Genomic DNA, 19,928 nt, shown 5'->3' on the forward strand with positions numbered 1-19,928 from the left:
CCAACAGCAGCAGCTATGGAGTTTCCCCTGAAAACGAGCCCGTCTTGAATCCATGTCTTGCACATATTTCCAGTTGGCCTGCCAATGTGACCTACAGACAAAGCAAGACAGCTATTTTTTACACAATAACCTTCCTATATGGGATATGTTTTCCCTATATATTTGGCTTTTATTTGAATTCTTCAGGGCATTTTAACTGTCATAAATAATTACAGCATCATATTATTTTGTGGGGCACAGCAGGCAATTTATAAGTAGCAGTTACTAACGTCAATTTTGAGCTCTGAGGCACTGGAAGTGAGGTCTCATCCTGACTCTTCATTTCGCTTTAAATAATCACCATTCAAGGGCTTCAAGATGGCCCACAGAAATTTTAAAAGGCTAAATTATGTCTAATAAGGGTAAAAGACTGATTAAGTAGGTGATGAGAAAATAGAATAAAAAATAGAACTATAAATGAGCTATATACAAAAAATAAATGTCAGAGGCTATTTAAGGTGAACTTAGAGAATAAATTAAACAAGAAACACAACAGACTACTGGTAGGAGGAAGAAAGAGCAAAATGAACCAAGAGCTGTGCTTGCGATGGTTTCCTAGGCAAGTAACAGCTTTTCTAGTGGTTTGGCCACTTATCAATATGCTAAAAGATATATTTAAAATTAAACCACCCCATCCATCATGTTAATGTGCAAATATGCATAACTTTACAGCAAAAAAATGCAATTACGTAACAATAAATTATATGCATTTGTACATGTAGACCAAATATATTTAATTATAAAGGATGTAAATAGACATTTCTTTGCTTGCAAAGTTTCCCTTTTTCCCGAACGTTCCCAGAGCCATGTTGCCATAAACTAGGGGCAATGGAGCAACTCCGTTTTGTAATTACTGGCCTCTCGAGTCCAGAGCTGGGGCTCTGCATTTGGCTGGATCCTTAAAGATACCAATGAATGTCACAAGCAAAGACATTAAGTTCTTTGAACTCAGCTCAAGTATTTTGGTGTAAATCTAGAGAAATGTGTTATTCTCACAGCTTTCTATTCTGATGGTCTGAGGACTTTGGACAACCACTTAGAATAATAAAATAGCATCCAATACCTAGCTGGAACTCTCCAGCACTACATAACTATTTAATGTTTTTATTCCAAAAATAACTCCTCCTTTTAACCCTTTCTAATTTAACAAATCAACTCATGCAAGGACTTAACTACCTGACACCCATGACACCCATTACTGACTTCAAACAGCCTCCAGAATCAGAGCAAAGGGGCCCTGCTCTGCTGCTTCTGTGTATAATACGCACTGGGAGCCTTTGCTTCAGTTCAGCAGCACGACAAATAAAAAAAAGTACTTCCAGGAGCAAAGTTTGTGGCACAAAGTCAATGCTTTCCCAAGCACAGAGAGGATGCCATGGAGGATGAGAGGATGCAGAACTGCTGTGTGGAAGGGATGAACTTTTGCTGCCAAGTTGTTGTGCAAAAAAATAAATAAATCATTTTACCTCCCTAGACATCAGTCTATTTTAGGACGAGGGATGGCACAAGCTCTCTTCTCTGCTTCTTGGCAACAGCTGCCATAAGACACAATTCCTCAGGTTTGATCATTTTCTAAGGTCCTCCACTAGCACCTGACCACTTTCTAGGGTCTTTCTGCTGGTTTGGGATCAGGCCGTAAGTCAGGCCTTGGGACAGGGACATACTGCATTATGTGTCTTGGCTAATCATTAGGCAACTGGTCGTCTCTGCAGGACAGCATTTAAAGCACCTCATTAAAACACCCCCCGCTCCATACCTGACCCTATACATTCAGCATGAAGAACGCTCTCACCGCACCCTAGAAAGAACTGCTACACTGCAAATTATCGCGACTTCCCTTGTCACAGTTCCTACACGGCCTTATCTAAACCGTGTCATAAATCTTCAGGGTTTTATCTGGACTCTCCTCCTCCTAGTGACATCCTGTACTTCTGAATAACGTTGTCTCCATACGAATCACAAGAGGCACTGCAATAATGCTCCCATGGAGCAAGGGAAGCAGTGGGAAAATAGCTAAAAGCTACACTGAACTGCTTCCCTAGTCGTCATCTTCTGTCATCTTCTGATTTGGAAGATTAGATAACAGGACTATTTATAGTAGCATTGCGGGGTGTATATCACAAAACCTTTGTTGTAAGACCACAACAAGTAAGAAATTTTTATTTTGCCTTACACTTCCCTGTGTCATAACTTCATTTGAAGCTTCAAAAAAAATGCATTGGGGTTATTCATAATGGATGTGATATTAACATTTCCAATTGGGAGTTTACCTTTCGTCTCTCTTCCCACTCATCCCTTTGCAATTTTTCCTCATGGGCCTCAGGTTGGATTGACATTAGCTACTCAGCCACCAGGTACCCAGAGCGTGGGCAAGCCCTAGCAGAGCTTGTCCCATCCATTGCTGCACTTCCTACCCACAGGACCTCCTCTTTTCCAGCTGAGAGTTCCAGCTATTTTTTAATCTCTCTGCCAATTCGTGCCAATACAGGCTGAGAACAACTGTGTAAAGGGAACACACCCAACACCAGGTTGTCTAAAGAGGCTGTTGGGCTGGACGGATTTCAGCCGGAGGAATAAGGCTCTCGGTCGTCAGGATTTATCACTTGGCATCTCAGCCCTCAACTTGCAAGAGGTCTTCAAAGAAGGTATTCACAGATTTAAATAGGGAGATTTTTTTGTATCCCTATAGGTAAATTTTATCCCTGAAAAGCATGTAATTGTTAAAGGGATGAACTGCTAGAGCACATACATTGAATGATGCACAGAAAGTTGATGGGCATGTAGAAATCCAGCACTGTACGTCAGAGGTTAACCAGGTCCTTTATAATGTGTTTACTGCATTTTTATAGACAAATCATCTCAACTCATCTTTCCATATTTCTGTGTAGAAATGCTGCAACATAATAGATCAGTGAGGCACAAATTTCTTCTCCTTTCTCTGTCACATCTGTTCAAATGACTCAGATTCTGTTGGCAACTTTTAAAGTTATTTGTATCATGCTTTCTAAAGCTATGTAATATTTCTATATGAAACCACTTCATCCCTTCCTACTAAGTAAACACTTGCCAAAGGTAAAAACCAAGTGTTTATCACAGACCAAAATGATCCCGCACAATAGATATAAAAACTGCAATGGCACTAGCTGCTCAAATAAATCCAGATTAATATCAATAGAATTAAATGCAAAATTAAACAGATATGAGTGAAGGAGATTTGAACTGACCTTCTGATGAAGAGCTGGAACCTGGATTTCAAGTAAGCTCAGGATCTATGGCTGCTCGGCTTACCTGGCAAAAGCCTGTCCAGTAGCAAGTTAAGACTCTAAAGCTAATCTTTACATTAGATGGTGTTGATGAGCAGCAGAGCACAAAACACAGGCACGTCTCCATCCAAGTGGCAGTTAAAGGGAAATCAAGCAGAGCTTATGCCTAACAGAGGATAAAAGATGATCAGTGGGGGTTTAAAATCGTATGTTGACATATGGGAAGTCAGTGTAAATTAGAATGAATCAAGCACAACGCGATTACGTGTCCTCGGAGCAGGTCAGGGTCAGGGGGTGAGCTGCAGCTTCCAAGGACACCAGGGCCGGATGATGGTCCCGACAAGCACACTGGGAATGGGGAAACTGAATCCCCAGCAACCTGCATCCTGCTGCCGTCCCCACTTTGCTGCCCCGCTCCTCCGTGTGCGGAGGGGCACCATCCCCGTGTGAAAGTCCATCAGACGGCAGCCACAGGGGCCAGGCTTCCAGAGCAGCCCGACCCCACGCCAAGGTCAGACTTTCATGCTCCCATTAAGGTCCCTAAGGAAGAAGCCAACAGGCCAGAAGGGCCCCTAGTTACTTTTACTGGGACAAAGGAGTCCACATTCCTGGCTCTGCTCAGCATCCCAAGCACCGGCTTCTTGTCGGCTGCCCCATATGATCAGACCTCTTCTCAAAGGGTAACCCGGAAAGCAGGTGCAACATATTGGAAAATTCTGGCCCTCCATGCTTTAATCTATTTGCCTTTTAGCAGATACTTTGACCACATGCAGCACTTTCAGGGACTATAAATACACCTTGCAGTTGAAATTCTTTTTACTTGCTTGACAAAACACTATAAAATTCAGTGAACGCAAGCACTAAGATCATTCTTACAAGCATTGAGATTCCCTGTTTACCAAAATCAATACCACCACTAAAAATAAAAATGCCATCTCAGGAAAGACGTGACTGCTCCTGAGAAGACGTCTCTACTGGCGCCACCTTTCTCTCACTTTTGGGAAAGGTACCTCTAATACCTCCTGAATCTCCTCAAAGAAAAGTGTGTGGAAATGTTCAAAACCTGTCACTACCGGCCCACCTGCCACAACCATCCACCCAGATTTTATTTGAAAACCAACAGAACCTTTTCTTTGACTCAACATAGAAACTTTTTTAGCATACCTCCAAAGGGAGAAACAATCCCACTGGGTCAGAGGAAATCTTCATTAACTTTATTGCTCCTCAACTATTCACACCATTGCTTCCCAGAATATTCCCCTCGCCCGGCTAGGAAGACGCTCAGCAGCGGTTTCTGAAGGCACACGTGAAGTCTTCATCATGCCTGATACATTGCACCCAGTCACCCTCCATGGCACAAGCAAAGGGAGCACAAAGGTGAAAGTGCAAACAAGTCAGCAGACCAAGACGAAGACAGACCAGCGCAGGATTATATATTATAAATATATATATATATACACACACACACATAGCCCTATATCTAATCCACCAGCTTCGTTCACCAGCAGCTACACTTGTTAGTTAACTGCACTAGTTACTACTAACTGCACTAGTTACAGAGCTCCCAGACATGGCTTTGCTGAAAGGACTGTATTGCTACTGGAAAATAACCTGGAAGCTGCCAATCTTTCCAAGTCCCAATGCTGGACATAGCATGTGTTCTGGATATATCAGAAAAATGGTGAGATCATCTCTGAAAGCCGGTCAATAGGGAATCCCTGCATATGTCCATGGACATATGTGTGAGCCAACATGTTAAGGAAGGTGTGGAAGTGTCCATGTTACCAGCATGAAACCACAAATATTGAATATGAAGGAGTAAAGAGAGGGAAGAGACATTGCAAGCAATGCCAGTACCTTCAGAATTTATTCTAAGAGTTTACTGCAAGTTAAAAAAAAATGTTTACACTTTGTGCATTGCATTAGCTAAAGAAAATTTGCATGGTGTTTTATTTCCGAGGCTGGCCAAGAACTATTAAGATTAACATTTCAGACATTTGCATAGAAGAGCCCTGAGGTTTAACCTGACAGTTTTCTGAGAACTGAGAATCCTTCCCTACACTTCAGCAAAGAGTTGAGCTAAGGTACACTAACAGAATATTACATAAATATAGCATCGCCATGACATGCTCTGCCCTACATCCTATTCAATTTAAGTAATGAGAAGGCTAAATAATGAGTAATATACACATGCTGGTAAAACTGCAGTCTTACATGCAACTCTCATATAGCAGGTAGAGAGCCTCAATAATGAACTGGTGAAAATCTACACCAGCTCCATTTTAACCACACAGTTACACGAGCACATACCTTAGTGTGAGTAACAACCCTAAGTGTCTACCCCACTGCCCAGCCACACAGCCAGCAGTACCCAAGGTAGCTAGGCTGAAAGCTAGCTCAGCTTCGTGTGTACGTGCTATAGTCACAGCAGACATTTTAACCATTACCAGATTCTAATTTTCAGTTAGAATTCAGCTCTTGAGCTCCAGACTACTCTGGGATTTGCCAGTGTGCAGCCCAGAGCTGAGCACGTGCACAGTGCTGTGATTAAAGTTAAGAACCACTTTGGGATTTGGCAGCGTGCTGCACAGAGCTGAGCACAGCACGGTGCTGTGCTGAGGTCCGACTTAAATCAGCCATGTCCAGACAGAGATGATCCTGGAGCAGACGTGTTGCCAACCCCACTCCTCAGGACAGGTCAGGCCCAGATTGCTCAGATGTCCTAAATTTTCAAGGCAAACCAAGACAGAGCACATGTGGATTTCCACCTACTGCTTCCTGGTAGCCACCTGAAAAGTTATGCACCTGAAGCAAAACAACATGTACTTACGCACGTGCCACAGGCAACAACTTCAGCCATGCAGAAGTAGCTGGTTCCTGCAATCCTAGCAGTAGCAAGATCTTCCAAGCCTCTGTATTAAACACCTTCACAGATACAGTGATACCCACAAAAGCGTCTACATCAGCAGCCTCAAAAGCAAAATGAAGCAGTGGCCCTCAGGCCCTTGTCACTCAGGAGTTCAAAGTTAGCCAGGAAAACTGCCTCCTCTCCCTCCAGAAAGCCCACGAATGCACCAGCACCTTTGCCCGCCGAAATCACACAGCAGGGCAGATGCTGCTGCTGTATCTCGTCCAAGATGTGCTGGGAGTTTGCACAGGGGCTTCATCACAACCCCTGCTCTCTCCAAATGAACCCAGCATGTTCTACAGCTGACTTGGAGGCTGCCATGGCAATGAAGCACTGAGTGACAACCCGAGAGCATGGATCCAGCTGGAGACCAGCCAACACCAGAGCAGGCCGGAGGAGGGCCGCCATCCACCACAGCAGGGTCTGACATCCCAGCTCCATCTGCTGCTGCTTCACATGATTCCTCTTCATGATCTCGCCCAATCTCCCCTAAAATGGGACCCATTTTGGCATTTGTAATGTCCACTGTCAATGAGCTCTACAGAGCCACTGGAGATGGCTACAACTTCTTTTTGTTCAAAAGGACCAGCAATCTGCTGACTTCATTTGATGTCCTCCTGTCCTTGTACTGGAAGGAACAATGAACCTTCTCTACTGCCCCTTCTCTACGTACCAGTCAGGATTTTGCAGATCTTGATCATTTCCCATGCCAATAGTCTCTGTCCAAAGGTAGGAGTCCTATCTTATTCAGGCATTCCTTATATGAAATTATTTCAGACTTTTGATCATCCTTGATGCCCACCTCAGAACCTTTTCCATTTCTTTTCTAGTTTTTCCCTAATCGTTTTTGGTATGGGGAAAGGGAAGAGTCATAACTACACACAATGTTCACATTCACACAACAATGTAATCACAGCCTCTATTTTCTTCTGCTTTGCTTCATTATAATTTCTAAATTTCATTTATTTCTTTTGACTGTTACTGAGCCTTGGAGGAACATTTTCAGCCTGATCCCTCCACTCCTCTTTTGGTTCTTTGTGGTTTTCAAGAGCAGCCTTTTTTTGCCCCAGGTCAAAATACAGAGAATCACCTCTTGACAAAGTAGCACCAGATTTCCTGCGCAATTTCTGACAAACTGCACCAATACCTGAAGCAATAGGAGAAATGAGAAGTAAGTCTAGTAAATGACTGTGTTTGGAGTACTGGGCAATTATAGGGAGTTAAGTGCAATAAATCAAAGTTCAGTAGCTTGAGAAAAAAAAATCTATTACAAGACAGGAGGCCATATAAACCTGAATGAAAAAAAAAAAAACTTCCACCTACACCCTAGAGACACTGGCGGGTCAGAGGAAGCACAAACCAGGAGAGAACGAAAGCAAAAGGACGGGAAGCAGGAGGCAGCCTTTAAAGCCACAAAGATGGAAGCCAGAGTCTGTGAGAACCTCTACCTTCTGTAAAGCCAGAAGAAGGCGACATGAGACTTCAAAGAAGAAGCAGTTATGACAGCCAAAGGAGCTGAGGATACTTATCTTCCCATGAGAAGATAACTGAGATCAGCAACAGTACTGGCCCCCCTGTCCAGGGACACCACTTGCATCCCCACTTCTAATCCCAAACTCATCAGCCCTAATGCCTCTTTTCTCCCACCACAGGGTTATCCAGCAAGTACACAAAATGGAGCTGGCAACAGGATACTTTTTCCTGTCAACAGCATACAATTATTGAAATGCCTATACCAGCCAGATTAGCATTTTTGCTTTTATTTCAGACACTCATAAAATACTATTGGAAGGAGGAAGAAAAAGAAGTCTGGCCTATTTGAACAGGACATATAATGCTTGGAATAGCAACTGCTAAAATGCAGGTAAAGACCATATCACCGTGTCATTTCCTCATGTACAAGGAAAACAGCACAGCTCCTGCTTCTGTGGTAATTTGCTTCCCAGCAAGTTGCATTTTTGGGAGGGCAGTGCACAGCCTTCAGCAAACAATTGCTGACTCTGACTTGGGCTTTCCTAGGTATAAGAAGGGACTAGGAAGCGTCCTGCCAAGGTCCTTCCAGCCTGTTTCACATGGTACTTTGGAGCCCAGGCTCGTTCCATAGAAATCACCCACCCACATGAGCAAAGGTTATCTGTATAGAACAGCAGTAAATATCGCATAATCTTTAGGCACAGACCATGCCAGCACATGACTCAGATGTTTATGGGAGTCTCCAAATGCCTGTAGTATCAATAACAAAAAAATAACCCATTAATAATCAGCCACTGCTGAAAAGTGGATCTCCAAGTCATTTGTGCTGGCTCTGTCACACAGCACTCTTGATGCACTCTCTTGCATAAACATCGCATGCATTTAACTGTGAGAACACTCACAAGAAGAAATCTTGCTAGTGACCACCCACTATCTTCCAAAGCAAGAGAGTGTTCAGTGGAGATCAGAAAAACGGAGTAGGAGGCTGGAGGAAGGGATTTAACACAGGAGACAGTAATACCTCTTAGCCTTTACAATGCCCCATCGATCTGCTGTCCAGAAATGGCTAAGCCTCCTTGCAGCTCAGGACACAGAGACCGGTGAGGACAAAGAGCCACTTGCCTGGAGAGCCCAGGAAACGGCATTCAGGTCCCATGTCCTCCCCTCTGACCCAAGGGCTAGCAAAAACTGCCTTTCTAACAGCCTGGACCAGCAAATCAGGAAAATAAAAGCAGCCTAAAAGCTGCCTTAAAATCACAGCTGGAAGTGTTAAATACAGCTAGCAAGGCTGGGCAAGAGCTAAGGTAAAAATGCTAAAAGTACAGAAATTGGAAAGCTGTGACATCAGATGAAGAAGATAACTGAAGGAACTACACCAGAATCAAAAAGGAGAATTAAGAGAGGAAATTGCATAAACTGTCTCAGGAGAGCTGTGGAACAGCAGGACGGGCTACACGGGGCATGTTCACCTTAGGAATACTAGTGGCCCCTTGGATGGGAACAGCTCAGGCTGCCTCAGTACTCGTAATTAAACAGTACACAGACACACTGATAGAGACACAGAGGAACCGCCTGGCTCACCTTTTCATCTCAGAATCTGAGAGATTAGCTATGGCTGGAGTTTTTCTATCCATTTCCACTTCCACCAGCCATGCCCACCTTATGTGACAGCTACCATGAACCATGTTCACAGGGGCCACGGCACCAGCCTCCTGCAGCTCGTCATGAGCAGAGTGCTACCCAGTATTTGCAGCCGCTTGCTTGGCATTAGGGAAAGATGCAATGGAGCACACTCCATCATTCCCAGCAAAAAGCTGCATCTGGGCTATGGGGCATGAAAACCTCACAGGAGCTGAAAATAATCTCATCTCCACCTTCTCATGCTATTGCCAAATTGCAGTTTCTAGTAAACAGAAGCATAAAGTCCTTCTATAAAGGGCTGAATATATAAGGTTTTAAAGGATTGTCCTACCCAGGAAACACCTCTGAGGTCAGCCAGGGGTTCCAGATTTATGGCACCAAGCACCTTCCAAAAAGACCTGCTTTTTCCAGCTACCTGGTTTACAAATTGAGAATGAGGGTGGACACTTTTCTTCTTATGCATGACCACCAGAAATGAGCAAAATTTCTGCCACTTTTGTATAATGCCTTCAATGTCACCAAAGTATTTCGGGGTCTTCAGAAGGTCTGCTTTAGTAAAGATGATGGGACAACTGGTGCGTTACTCTGAGGATGGTCCAACAGAAGCTCTGCTGGTTTTTGCAGGATTAATAAGAATAGAAAAGAGTTAGAGCTTACAGTGTCACTGCACGCAGGAAGCAGATCTACAACGTATGGAGATTTCTTAGGGAACAGAGATGTAAAGGTTCAGAAACAGACTTCAGAGTCCCAGACAACTATCAAAAACTTAATGCCCTCATGGCTGCAGCAAGAATAAGCCAAAATTATCCCTGGCACCAGCTTAGGAAGAAGTCATCTGAAGGAGGAGAGTGCCAGATGGTGGCCGAAGGCTCCCAGTAATCACAGAGCAAGCAGCTCTTTTTATCCCTAACACCAAGCCAGGGACGAAGGGAAGAAGAACAGGGGACCTTCAATTAAAATACACTTTACAAAATGTTAAATGGCAGATATGCAACAAAACAGTGTGACATTCATACTTTTGATGCTATGCCTCCAGACCATTTTACAGGAACCTGTCAGATCTGATCAGACTTGTTTATTCTGCATTTAAATGTAGGACCGGAGGCAGTCCAGTTCAAAACAGACAGAAAAGGCACATATTGTCCCTGGCAGTTGCTTGGTTTTTACAACATAGCGCCTTGTTAACTCTTTACTCCAAATCTGAATGATTCTGGGGTTGTGCTACGTTGCAGCGCGAGAGCAATTCTGCTCACCGCCCCTGCACAGGCAGCAGGCTAATGGAAATGGAAACTAAGGGCAGCAAGAAACAAAAGCGCCATTAAAAAAAAAAAAAGACAAAAATCAGGTGATTCATACACGGCATCTTGGAAATCTCAGGTAAGGCGGTGATAACGGATTAAGTGGCACGTCCCTTCTGGCTCCACAGCCTGTAAATTCTTATCTGCTCCCGCTGGCTCCAGCAAGGGTTCCAGCTGACAGCGGGATTCCTGTTGCTAAATCCTCCCGGGTGGCTACAGCCGGACGCCACGGGCCCTGCGATGGGGGCTCTGCGTCCACGCGTGGCGGGGCCGGCACGCAGCCCTCGCCGAGCACCGGCATCCCGGGATGAGCTCCCACGCGCTCTGCCCGTGCCAGGCAAGGCACCCGCCGGCACCTCCGTGCGTGGCCATTGGGAACACTGCGGCGGCATCCCCTTCCTTCACACACATATCCGAACCAGGAGCATGGGAAATAACATAAATATGGGGAAATGCCTCGGCACAGCGCGGGCTGCCCTCACCATCGCTAATCCGCACGCGGAGCCAAGGGTGGCAGCGAGGGGGACAGTGGCCCTGCTGCGAAGGGGGACACGGGCATCGCTGCGGCTCCTCGTGGCTCTGCGGCGCCGGGGGGAAGCAGCAACAAGTTCTGCTCGCTCCACACGGGACGGCGCCTCCGCGCGCACCCCGCGTGGGGACGGACACGACACGCCGCTGGGTGCCCCCGGCCGCTCGGGGAACCGCGCGTGGGGCGACCTGCCTGGGGAGATCCCCCGTGGGCGACAGGTTGTTTCCCGCGACGCCCTGGGCACCTGCTGCCGCTCACCTGGCACAGACTGTCCCCGGCCGCGAGCCCCCGCGTTCCCGACCCGCTGCGAACGGGTCCCCGCACCGCAACACCCGCCCCGGGTGCCCACCCCGCGCCAGGTGCCCGCAGGTGCCCGTCCCCGTGGGGCGCCGGCCGCGGCCGCGCGTGGGTCCCGGCGCTCCGTACCTTTGAGGTGGTGGTGGCGGGCGCGGTGCAGGCGGCCCTGGCCGCCGCGGGGCAGCGCGGGGATACTCGAGAAGCTGCTCCCCATGGCGGCATCCGAGCCGAGCCGAACCGAACCGAGCCGAGCCGAACCGGGCAGGGCCGAACCGAGCCGAGCTCAGCGCCCGCCCCCGGGGGCTGCGGCGGCGCGGGGGGGTCTCAGCGCCGCCCGCGGCGGCTCCCGCAGCGGCCGCGCCGCGGGGCCGCCCCCATGGCCCGCGCTGCCGCCGCGGAGCGGAGCGGGGCGGGCGGGGCGGGGCGGGGCGGCGGCTTCCCCCGCCCCCCCGCGCCGCCCGTCGCCATGGAGACGCCTGTCTGCTCACGCGGGGTCGCCCGGGGCGCGCGCGCCCCTCCCGCACGGGCAGCCCCCCCGCCCAGATGTGCAGCCCCCCCCCCCGCCCAGATGTGTCCCCCGCCCAGATGTGCCGCCCCCCCGCGCCGCCGCAGGTGACCGCGGCCCCCGACCTGGCGGTGCCGCATTAACATGAGGAAAGGTCCTTCCCCCGCACCTCTTTATTCCGTTATTTTTGAGACTTGTGCGTTCCGGAGGTTTCCCTTCCCGGCCAAGGAAGGGTGCGCAGGGCCAGCCGGCTGCCGCTGTTACTGCGGTGGCCAAGAGCACCCGAACTCGGGATGGGAAGGGGCCTGTGGGGCCCAGCCCAGTCTCTCCTGCAGCTGTGGCAGCTGTGCCATGGCATCTGCTTTTCATCCCACCCTGCACGCTGCTCCTGGGGTTTTGCGGAGCGCTGGCAGCTCAGAACAGTTTCAGTTCAGCTACATGGGGGTGTTAAAGGTTGGATCCATCTTCCCATTGAATGAAATTCTTAGTATTCAGTCTTCTTCCATAAGGTAACACCCATTGTGCACATCTGTGCATCCATCCTCTCCTTCTTCCTGGTAAAACTCAAGAGAAGTTTTTCTTGCTGAGGTCGAGCAGGTGCATCAATATTTTCAGGATGTTTTTGCCAGTCAGGAGTCTAAAAGGCCCTCTATGTCCTCAGAAGAGAAGTGGAAGCCCTTCTGAGGTCACAGCAAAAAACTTCTAGAACTCATTACCAAAATCTGAAATCCTGAAATCAGGATGAGGGTTCTTGGGTGTCTGCATGATGCAGGAGGTTGGGCCAAGGAGTCATAATCACAGAATCACAGAATGGTTGAGGTTGGAAGGGGCCTCTAGAGATCATCTAGTCCAACCCCCCTGCTCCAGCAGGGACACCCAGAGCACATGGCACAGGGTGGCATCCAGGCAGGTTTTTGAAGATCAGAGAAGGAGACTCCACAACCTCTCCGGGCAGCCTGTTCCAGTGCTCTGCTAGTACTCACAGTAAAGAAGTTCCTCACATGGAGATTAAACCTTCCTGTGTATAATGGTCCTATTCCTTCTTGGACACAGAGAGGAACCAACATGCATAAGGGGTCCACATATTTCTCATTTTCTAGCAAGCTAAAAGAGGTGGCCAAGTGACTCCCACAGCCCCGGACACCTCAAGGTCCTGTCAGACCTGAGCTGCTGCCTGTGCCTCAGGCCCTTCTCCTTCTCCTGTGCCTCAGGCCCTTCTCTGGCGCCACGTTGTGGAGCCAGCAGCCTCTGCAGGCAGAAGTTCACGAGCAGAGGTGAGACCACACCTGAGTCACATCTTTACTTAGGTCTTTTACAGACATTTTATTTCCAGCCAGCTCATTACAGTGAGCTCACAAAGAAACCCAAGCCAGGAATGGCCCTCGCGTGGCCTTCAGTTCCTGACTGCTGCAGACGACTCATCAAGCCACCCTTGCCCTCCTGCTGAATCTTCAGCAGCTTGCAGGAAAATCCCCTTTTTCCCTTTCTATTCTCTTATTTCCTTTTGTCTAATCCGTGCCTGTGTCTATCCTTGCACTGTAAGCAGCCTTGAGGAAGCACCGACCCTTTCTACATTTCTGAGAAGCTTTGTGTTTATGTGGTGCGAGGGGGTGTTATCGCAAGGCAATGGGAAGATGCTCCTTTGCATTGGATAAACGAGGTCATGGAAAGGGAACAGTAGCAGTGTTTCGGACTGGCAGCACGGGGGAAATGCGTATAATAGCGCAGGGAACATCTCTGTGCAGCCATCCATTAAACTGCAAGCACTCAAGTGTGCGCTGTGCCCGCTGCTGCCTGCGCTTTCTGCGCACTGTCCCACTGCCCCGTGCGCCCGCTCCCGGTAGCACCTGGAGAGGGTCTTCCGCTCCCAAATCTAGCCATGTTTAAGACATTAAACAACAAAAAGTTTAGTCTTTGCACCAACTGATAGCGTTAACAGTAAATTATGCCAAACATGGCTGATAGATCATGTCCTCAGCCAGCTCCCATTTTGCACTGAACATCCAAGGTAAAGCACAGTTATATCTGTAAAAATAGGGAGCTGCATGGATCTGCCCTAGCAGCATGTTCAACTCCTGAGGGATGGATTTTGTCTGCCCCACACCACAGGCAGCCCTGGGAGGAGCTGTGCAAAAGAGCATCAGAGTTGTGCTGTGGTTCATCTTGGTTCTCTGTATAAAAGAGCCTTGAAATTGCTCGTGACCGTGGTTGGGTAAGGGACGAAGAGGAGGGTTTTTTTTTCTTCTTTTGCTGTTCTTGCCAGCTTATGTCAGCTCTTTCTACACAAAAAAAAAATGTTGAGCAAGGTGAGAAATATGCTCTGTGATCACAGAGGCCCTTGATAGACCAAACAAGATCCTACTGATTCTGCTTTACTGCCTCTATCTTGTGCTTGAGCAACAGGGAGTATTGAAACAACTTGCCAAATCTGCAGGACTTTCATGCCAGTAATTGAAGAAATTCAATGTTTCTCAGAATAAGTGATACCATTTGAAATAGCTGCTGGGGAACATGCAATTTCTTAGTACCAGCCTGGTACCTGTTAGGTAGTGGGCATCAGGTGGAAAGGCACTGCTGAGTGGTAGAGCAAGATATCTCATCCTGAATTACAATTCCCCTCCATCTTCTGTTATTTGCATGGAGGCAGCTGGACACCTTTCTGTAGCCTGTGCTGAAGAGTCAGTGCAGAAGACGCTATCAGCCGGCTGCACCTTCTTCAGAATAAGCATCAGCAGTGGCAAGGTGCAAACATCCCTGCTCTGACTGTGAAGGAGCATGAGGAGAGTCAGCACACAGTCACGGGGGGTTGCTGGAATAACGTCTGGTGCCTCAAGCCATGAGAACATCCAAGAACTCTCTGTCCAAAAGCTGGGCATATGGATGGGCTGCAGTTTTTCAGTTCAGGAGTGTGTCAAAGAGGAGCGGGATTGAGAGTAGAATAGAGTTTCTGAGACGGCTTGAGGGTAACAGCTACTGTCACCTGCAAGAAGATCTCATCAAAGAAGGAAGACAGGACAGACTGCCAGACTGGGCACTCTGAGGCATGCTCTCAAACTATGAAGGAAGCCAGATCAGACGAGAGGATTTCTGTCTAAGGACTCTCGATATTTTGCAGAGATCTCTAGCTCCACATGTTATGCAGCAATCAAGCAAGCGAGGTTGAACATTTCCTTTGCAAAGCCTATGTTTGTGCCTTCTAGGTACCTCATTCCTCAGAGGATTTCACAAGAAACCAAGTGAGCACAGACAAGGTGCAATTATGGGGAATGATAAGAACAAGACTCCACAAGAAGCCCGAGTCATCATTGCCAGTGGCTTGGGCAGAGACATGAGTTTATGCCCCAAGAGGATGCTCAGGGTAGGAGACCTGACCCAAGAAAGGAGCAAGAATAAAACTTAGGAGCAGTCAGCAGACTCTGCCTTGGTCGTGTTGGTCCAGGAGCCCGGACCATTCACTTGGACACACATACCCCTACAACGGAAATGCTAAAAAAATTGGACTTATAATGGCCTGACTGCCTTTCATTGCTCCCAAAAATAGTCGAAAGGAAGGACTGTTTCTCTCCTTTTGCAGATGGAGAAACTGAGGCAACCAGCTGTTCAACTGTCTTGCCAGATGTGGCATTGGGGCCACAGCTGGAGTTTAGCTGTATCTCCCTCCTAGACCAGGGCTTGTTGCACGGGGCCCTCCTCATTTCACACACCCTTTAATTAAATTCCTTTATACACGGGAGAAGAATCCACAGAAGAAATCATCTGCTGCTTAATTGGCCCTAATTAAATGCCTAGAATCAGAATTTCCACAGAAGTGGGAGAAAAAGCCGCTCATAGCCTGAAAACGCGCAGATCTGCATGCCATGGGGAGAAGGAGATCATTTGGGAGACATTCAGTGCACCTAATTGCTGAGCTAATTTCCACTTTTTTTTTTTTAAATTGCCTGAATAACTGGGGACTGACATGCTTGTTGTGGTCCAGAATTCATACTATTGGTGCCTTTTTCACTTTGCCCAAAAGACAGTATTGTAAATAATCATGTCTGATACCTGGGCATACTTTGTTCACTTTTTGACAGTGGTTTACTTGGAAAAAACAGCTTTTCAGTAGTTTTCCTGTATAGCTATAGACCCTGGGTTAGCCATTCATCATCTTACCCCATGCAGTAAGCATACTTTGATGCCATTCTTGCTGCATTTACTGCCCTAGGCTGTGAATCTCCCACCACTAAAGCCAGCACTCTTTTTTCATTGCCAGATCAGGGCATGCATCACTCTAAAATAAAATACACTGCAGCCTTTACGTCAGGAATGGTTCCTTCTATTGCTGTCACCTCTGAAAGTGGGCCAGGGTTGGATGTCAGAATAAGATGGGATGGAAGCAAAGTGCTGCGTTATGAATTGAGATAAGACAGAGTGACAAGAGGCTGTTCTCAGGCACAGGTGAGCAAGAATCTTCCTTCTGACAGACCTCTCTGTCTGATAAGACAACAGATATCACATCAGCATCTGGTGCATCTCAGAACTGAAGATATGTCTAGAAATTAAGAGGGGAAACGGATATGAAGATGCAAATAAACCAGCGTTTCTAAATGCTTACCTTCAGCCAGCAGTCAACCAAAGGTCATCATGAGAGGTGATTTAACTCAGTGTTCCTTCCCCAAAAAAGCTAATTCCAAGGACAGCTCTGTTGTAAGAAATGTAAATATTTGTTTTGTATTAGTGGGAGAGCAAAAAAGTTTTTGTCTTTAATGAAACACAGTCTCCACTGTGCACAGGCTTGGAAAACTTGCTTGGTATGGCAAGTTTGATGCTTTAGATCAGTTCTGTCTCTGTTCTGACTTCTACACGAGCAGTTCTCCCATTCATCGCCACCTGCACGAGAGCAGAAGCAGCTGCCTGACCCTGAAGGCAGGATGCAGTACCACTTACATGGCACTTTGGTGCCTCATATATACACAGCAAGAAAAATGGTTCATCTGGATTGGCGCTGCAGCCGTGTTTCCGCTGCTTTGCGCAGCCTCTTAGGCTTCTTTTCCTGGTGGTATCAAGCTTTTTCAAGGTTTTTCAGAGACCCAGCTCCCTCCTCCAGAAGGCTGACTCCTGCTTTTAGCCATGGATGCCAGCATCCATCAACTGTGTCCCCTTCTCCTTTTCTGTAGAAATTAGCCGGTATTTGCATGCACGCTCCATCCAGCTCGCTCCTATACCCTGAATCTCAGACTGTTTCAGGCCCTGCCCCACACGCAATGTGTTTTGCAGGGTTTCTTGCCCCACAGCTCTGACAAAGCATGTCCTAGCCCTGCTTGGCTGTCGTCTCCATCGGTTCGAAGTCCACGTTACATTTCCCACATCTGCCAGAGCAGGAAAACTTGCAGAAGAAGATGAGAGGTACAAGGAGGTGGAACAACCCTCTGCCTCCCTCTGTACCCTGGAGGATCTAGTAAGTCCAAGCTTCACAGGGGGTCCTACACCTTGCCAAGGACAACAAATATGGAATTGGCATTCGATGGGCTGGGCAGTGTGCTGGAGTTAGCAGCTGTGTCAGCCATATCTAGTAAACAGCTAGAGAAACCCTGCAAGAGACATCCCAGACTATTCCTTTCCTCAGCAAATGAACCTCAGTCTGTTGATGGGGCAAAAGTATTAATAATGATCTGATTCCTATTCTGACAAGCAGAGAATGATGCTCTTCTACATCTTTTTCATTTTTTTTTCAAAACACTGTTTATACTTTTGTTACTAACTGTGGAGAAAGCAATAACGTGGGAGAAGTTGTTCGATAGTTTCTCTCCCAAATGTGGGTTACATTTTTGAGGCTCTGGCATGCAAATCCAAGATATCCTCTTTGCAGTACTTAGGTAAAGAGTGTTTACGTTCTTTTTAATTCAAGCGTATTGTGCTTCCCATACTGGGTGCTCTGCAGGGCCTTCTGAGCCCCAGGCACACGTTAGAGCAGCCCCAAGGCTGCTTCCTTGCACATTGGAAAGCTCCAAGAAGCAGCAAGGGTCGCTGTTGCAGCTCGCTTGTGCCCTGTCCCCCAGGCCCAGATCCTGCCGCGGTGCTGGGGCTTACATGAAAAGCCAATAATTTCCAGGGGAATCAGCTTCTCCCTCCTTAAAAGGTCCTTTGATCTGAAAGAGAAATCTAATAGGATTTTAGTGCTGCTAATAATCAAGCTTTTGATCTTCCTTTGGGAGTTTCACTGCCTGTCAGACAGATCGACCCCCTGCTTCCAGCAATGAAAACCGCAAATTCCTCCCTAGCACCTTAAGGTGCTTTGCTAGCTCCATAGATTATTGAGTTTCCTGGGTTTCTTTTTTTGCTCCCATTCACTTTACTTTTGCATAATTTCTCCATCAAAACATTTCCATGGACAACGGAGCTCTCCTTCAGTGTCACTTTGACATCTGAGTCAAGATGGTGAATATTTCTAATGAAAAGGCAGACAGATCATTGTGGCAGAACATGACAGTTTGAGTGATATTTCCCTTTTAAAGGGAATCATATGTTCTTTTTAAAACTGCACGGGTTTTATTAAGGCAGGAACAACAAACGAGTCAAGACTTTAGTGGCAGATGCCAATGCCAACCACACATCCCATTCCTATTTCTCCTTCCAAATATTTGCTTTTAATTAGAGCTGCTGCTGCAATTAACATTGGAGGTGCCCAGATTTCTAATTGGGTCATTGCAAGCCAACTTTACGTCATGCTGAGAAGTCAACCTTCTTGGGGAATATTGCAAAAAGCAAATGTTTAAATGCGTCAGCTGCCAAAAGAGGAGGTGCGTTAAGGGCCACTAGACTGAACCTCCAAATGTACTTGACACCCTGTTTCTGGCTTGCACTGTCAAAAGAGAGGCACCCAACAGTTTTTTGGTACACCCCTCAGCAGTCAGCTGTCCCAGGGTGGCAACTGCAAGGTGTTAAGTGTGTCTTGAGCCTGCATGATGTTTTGCCCACAAAAGGACTTCTTTCAAGGTTGTGCTTCCCAAGCCTATTGCATTTGAGGGCTAGCAACGTTTATAACAACTTTGTTTGCCCAGACCCTTCCCAGCGCATTCCTTGCTGGAGTGGCTCCTGGCACCTCCTGGCAGCTCCCAGCCCAGCAGCCACCTCGTGCTTTCCTGGCACTAAGTGCCGCCCTCGGAGATCCTGGAGAAGGGCCTGCTCTCTAATTCCCTCCCAGGCTCAGTCGGGATTCTCTGGCAGGTCACTCTGGGCTGGGCTGGAGCAGAAAGGGGTGACCTAGATATAGCAGCAGTCACCTTCTGTCCTGGTGGCACTGGCTGTGCAGCCTGCTCGGTGCCGTCAGCATCGTGGTTTCTCCTTCTTGTGCTGTGACTCAAATGGTGGTAGTGAGCCAGAAACACAGAAATGTCAAGCTTGGTAGCATAAAGCCCCTTTGATTCCCAAAGACTGCTTGGAGTGCACTCATGATGGGACGCTTTTCACCAGGAGAACATCAGGCGCTGCAGAGCTGAGCAAAGCAGGGGCCACCCTCCTTTTGCAGGGGTGCGATCCCATCCTGGTGCTGAGGACTGGCCCCCCAGGCACGTGTCAGCCTCAGTTCTGCTTTGCCAGCTGAGGACAGCTAGTCTGTGCATGGAGACTGTTATCTCGAAACGCACAACGCAACCAGGGAGGAGCAGAGAAGAGCAAGTCCCCAAAAGGGCTGATTTGAATAATCTTGCTGACAGATCTGTTCTTTTCTCAAAATTTCTCGTCTGCACAACAGATCACAATATGAAATCAGATACTGTCACTGGGTTCTGGTAAATGTGAACATAAGGGCTAAACATTCCCTTTCAGTACGAATAAATACCGGGTTCTAACCGCGCAGCTCATATTGTTCATGCTGTCACTAAAATCCTGCAGGCAGCATTAGAGCCTAGTAACTGAGCATCACCCATCACTACTCATTTCACGAATAGATTTAAATTTTCTGCACTCATTTACTGATGAACATATTTCTGACATT

General features: G+C 47.4%; 1 protein-coding gene across 1 annotated transcript in view; it reads right to left on the reverse strand.

Annotated features, from left to right (window-relative positions):
* NEURL1 (neuralized E3 ubiquitin protein ligase 1) overlaps positions 1 to 11,716 on the reverse strand; it is a 139,010-nt gene extending 127,294 nt beyond the window's left edge. The window contains exon 1 of the mRNA XM_088528655.1: positions 11,578 to 11,716. Coding sequence (XP_088384781.1) covers positions 11,578 to 11,662 — 85 coding nt within the window. The 5' untranslated portion in view covers positions 11,663 to 11,716. The remainder of the gene's footprint in view (positions 1 to 11,577) is intronic.
* Positions 11,717 to 19,928: the final 8,212 nt, after the last annotated feature.

This window comes from Tinamus guttatus, unplaced genomic scaffold (genome assembly GCF_059628265.1).
Source record: "Tinamus guttatus ecotype Peru unplaced genomic scaffold, ASM5962826v1 Tinamus_guttatus_pri_ptg000314l, whole genome shotgun sequence".
Taxonomy (NCBI): domain Eukaryota; kingdom Metazoa; phylum Chordata; class Aves; order Tinamiformes; family Tinamidae; genus Tinamus; species Tinamus guttatus.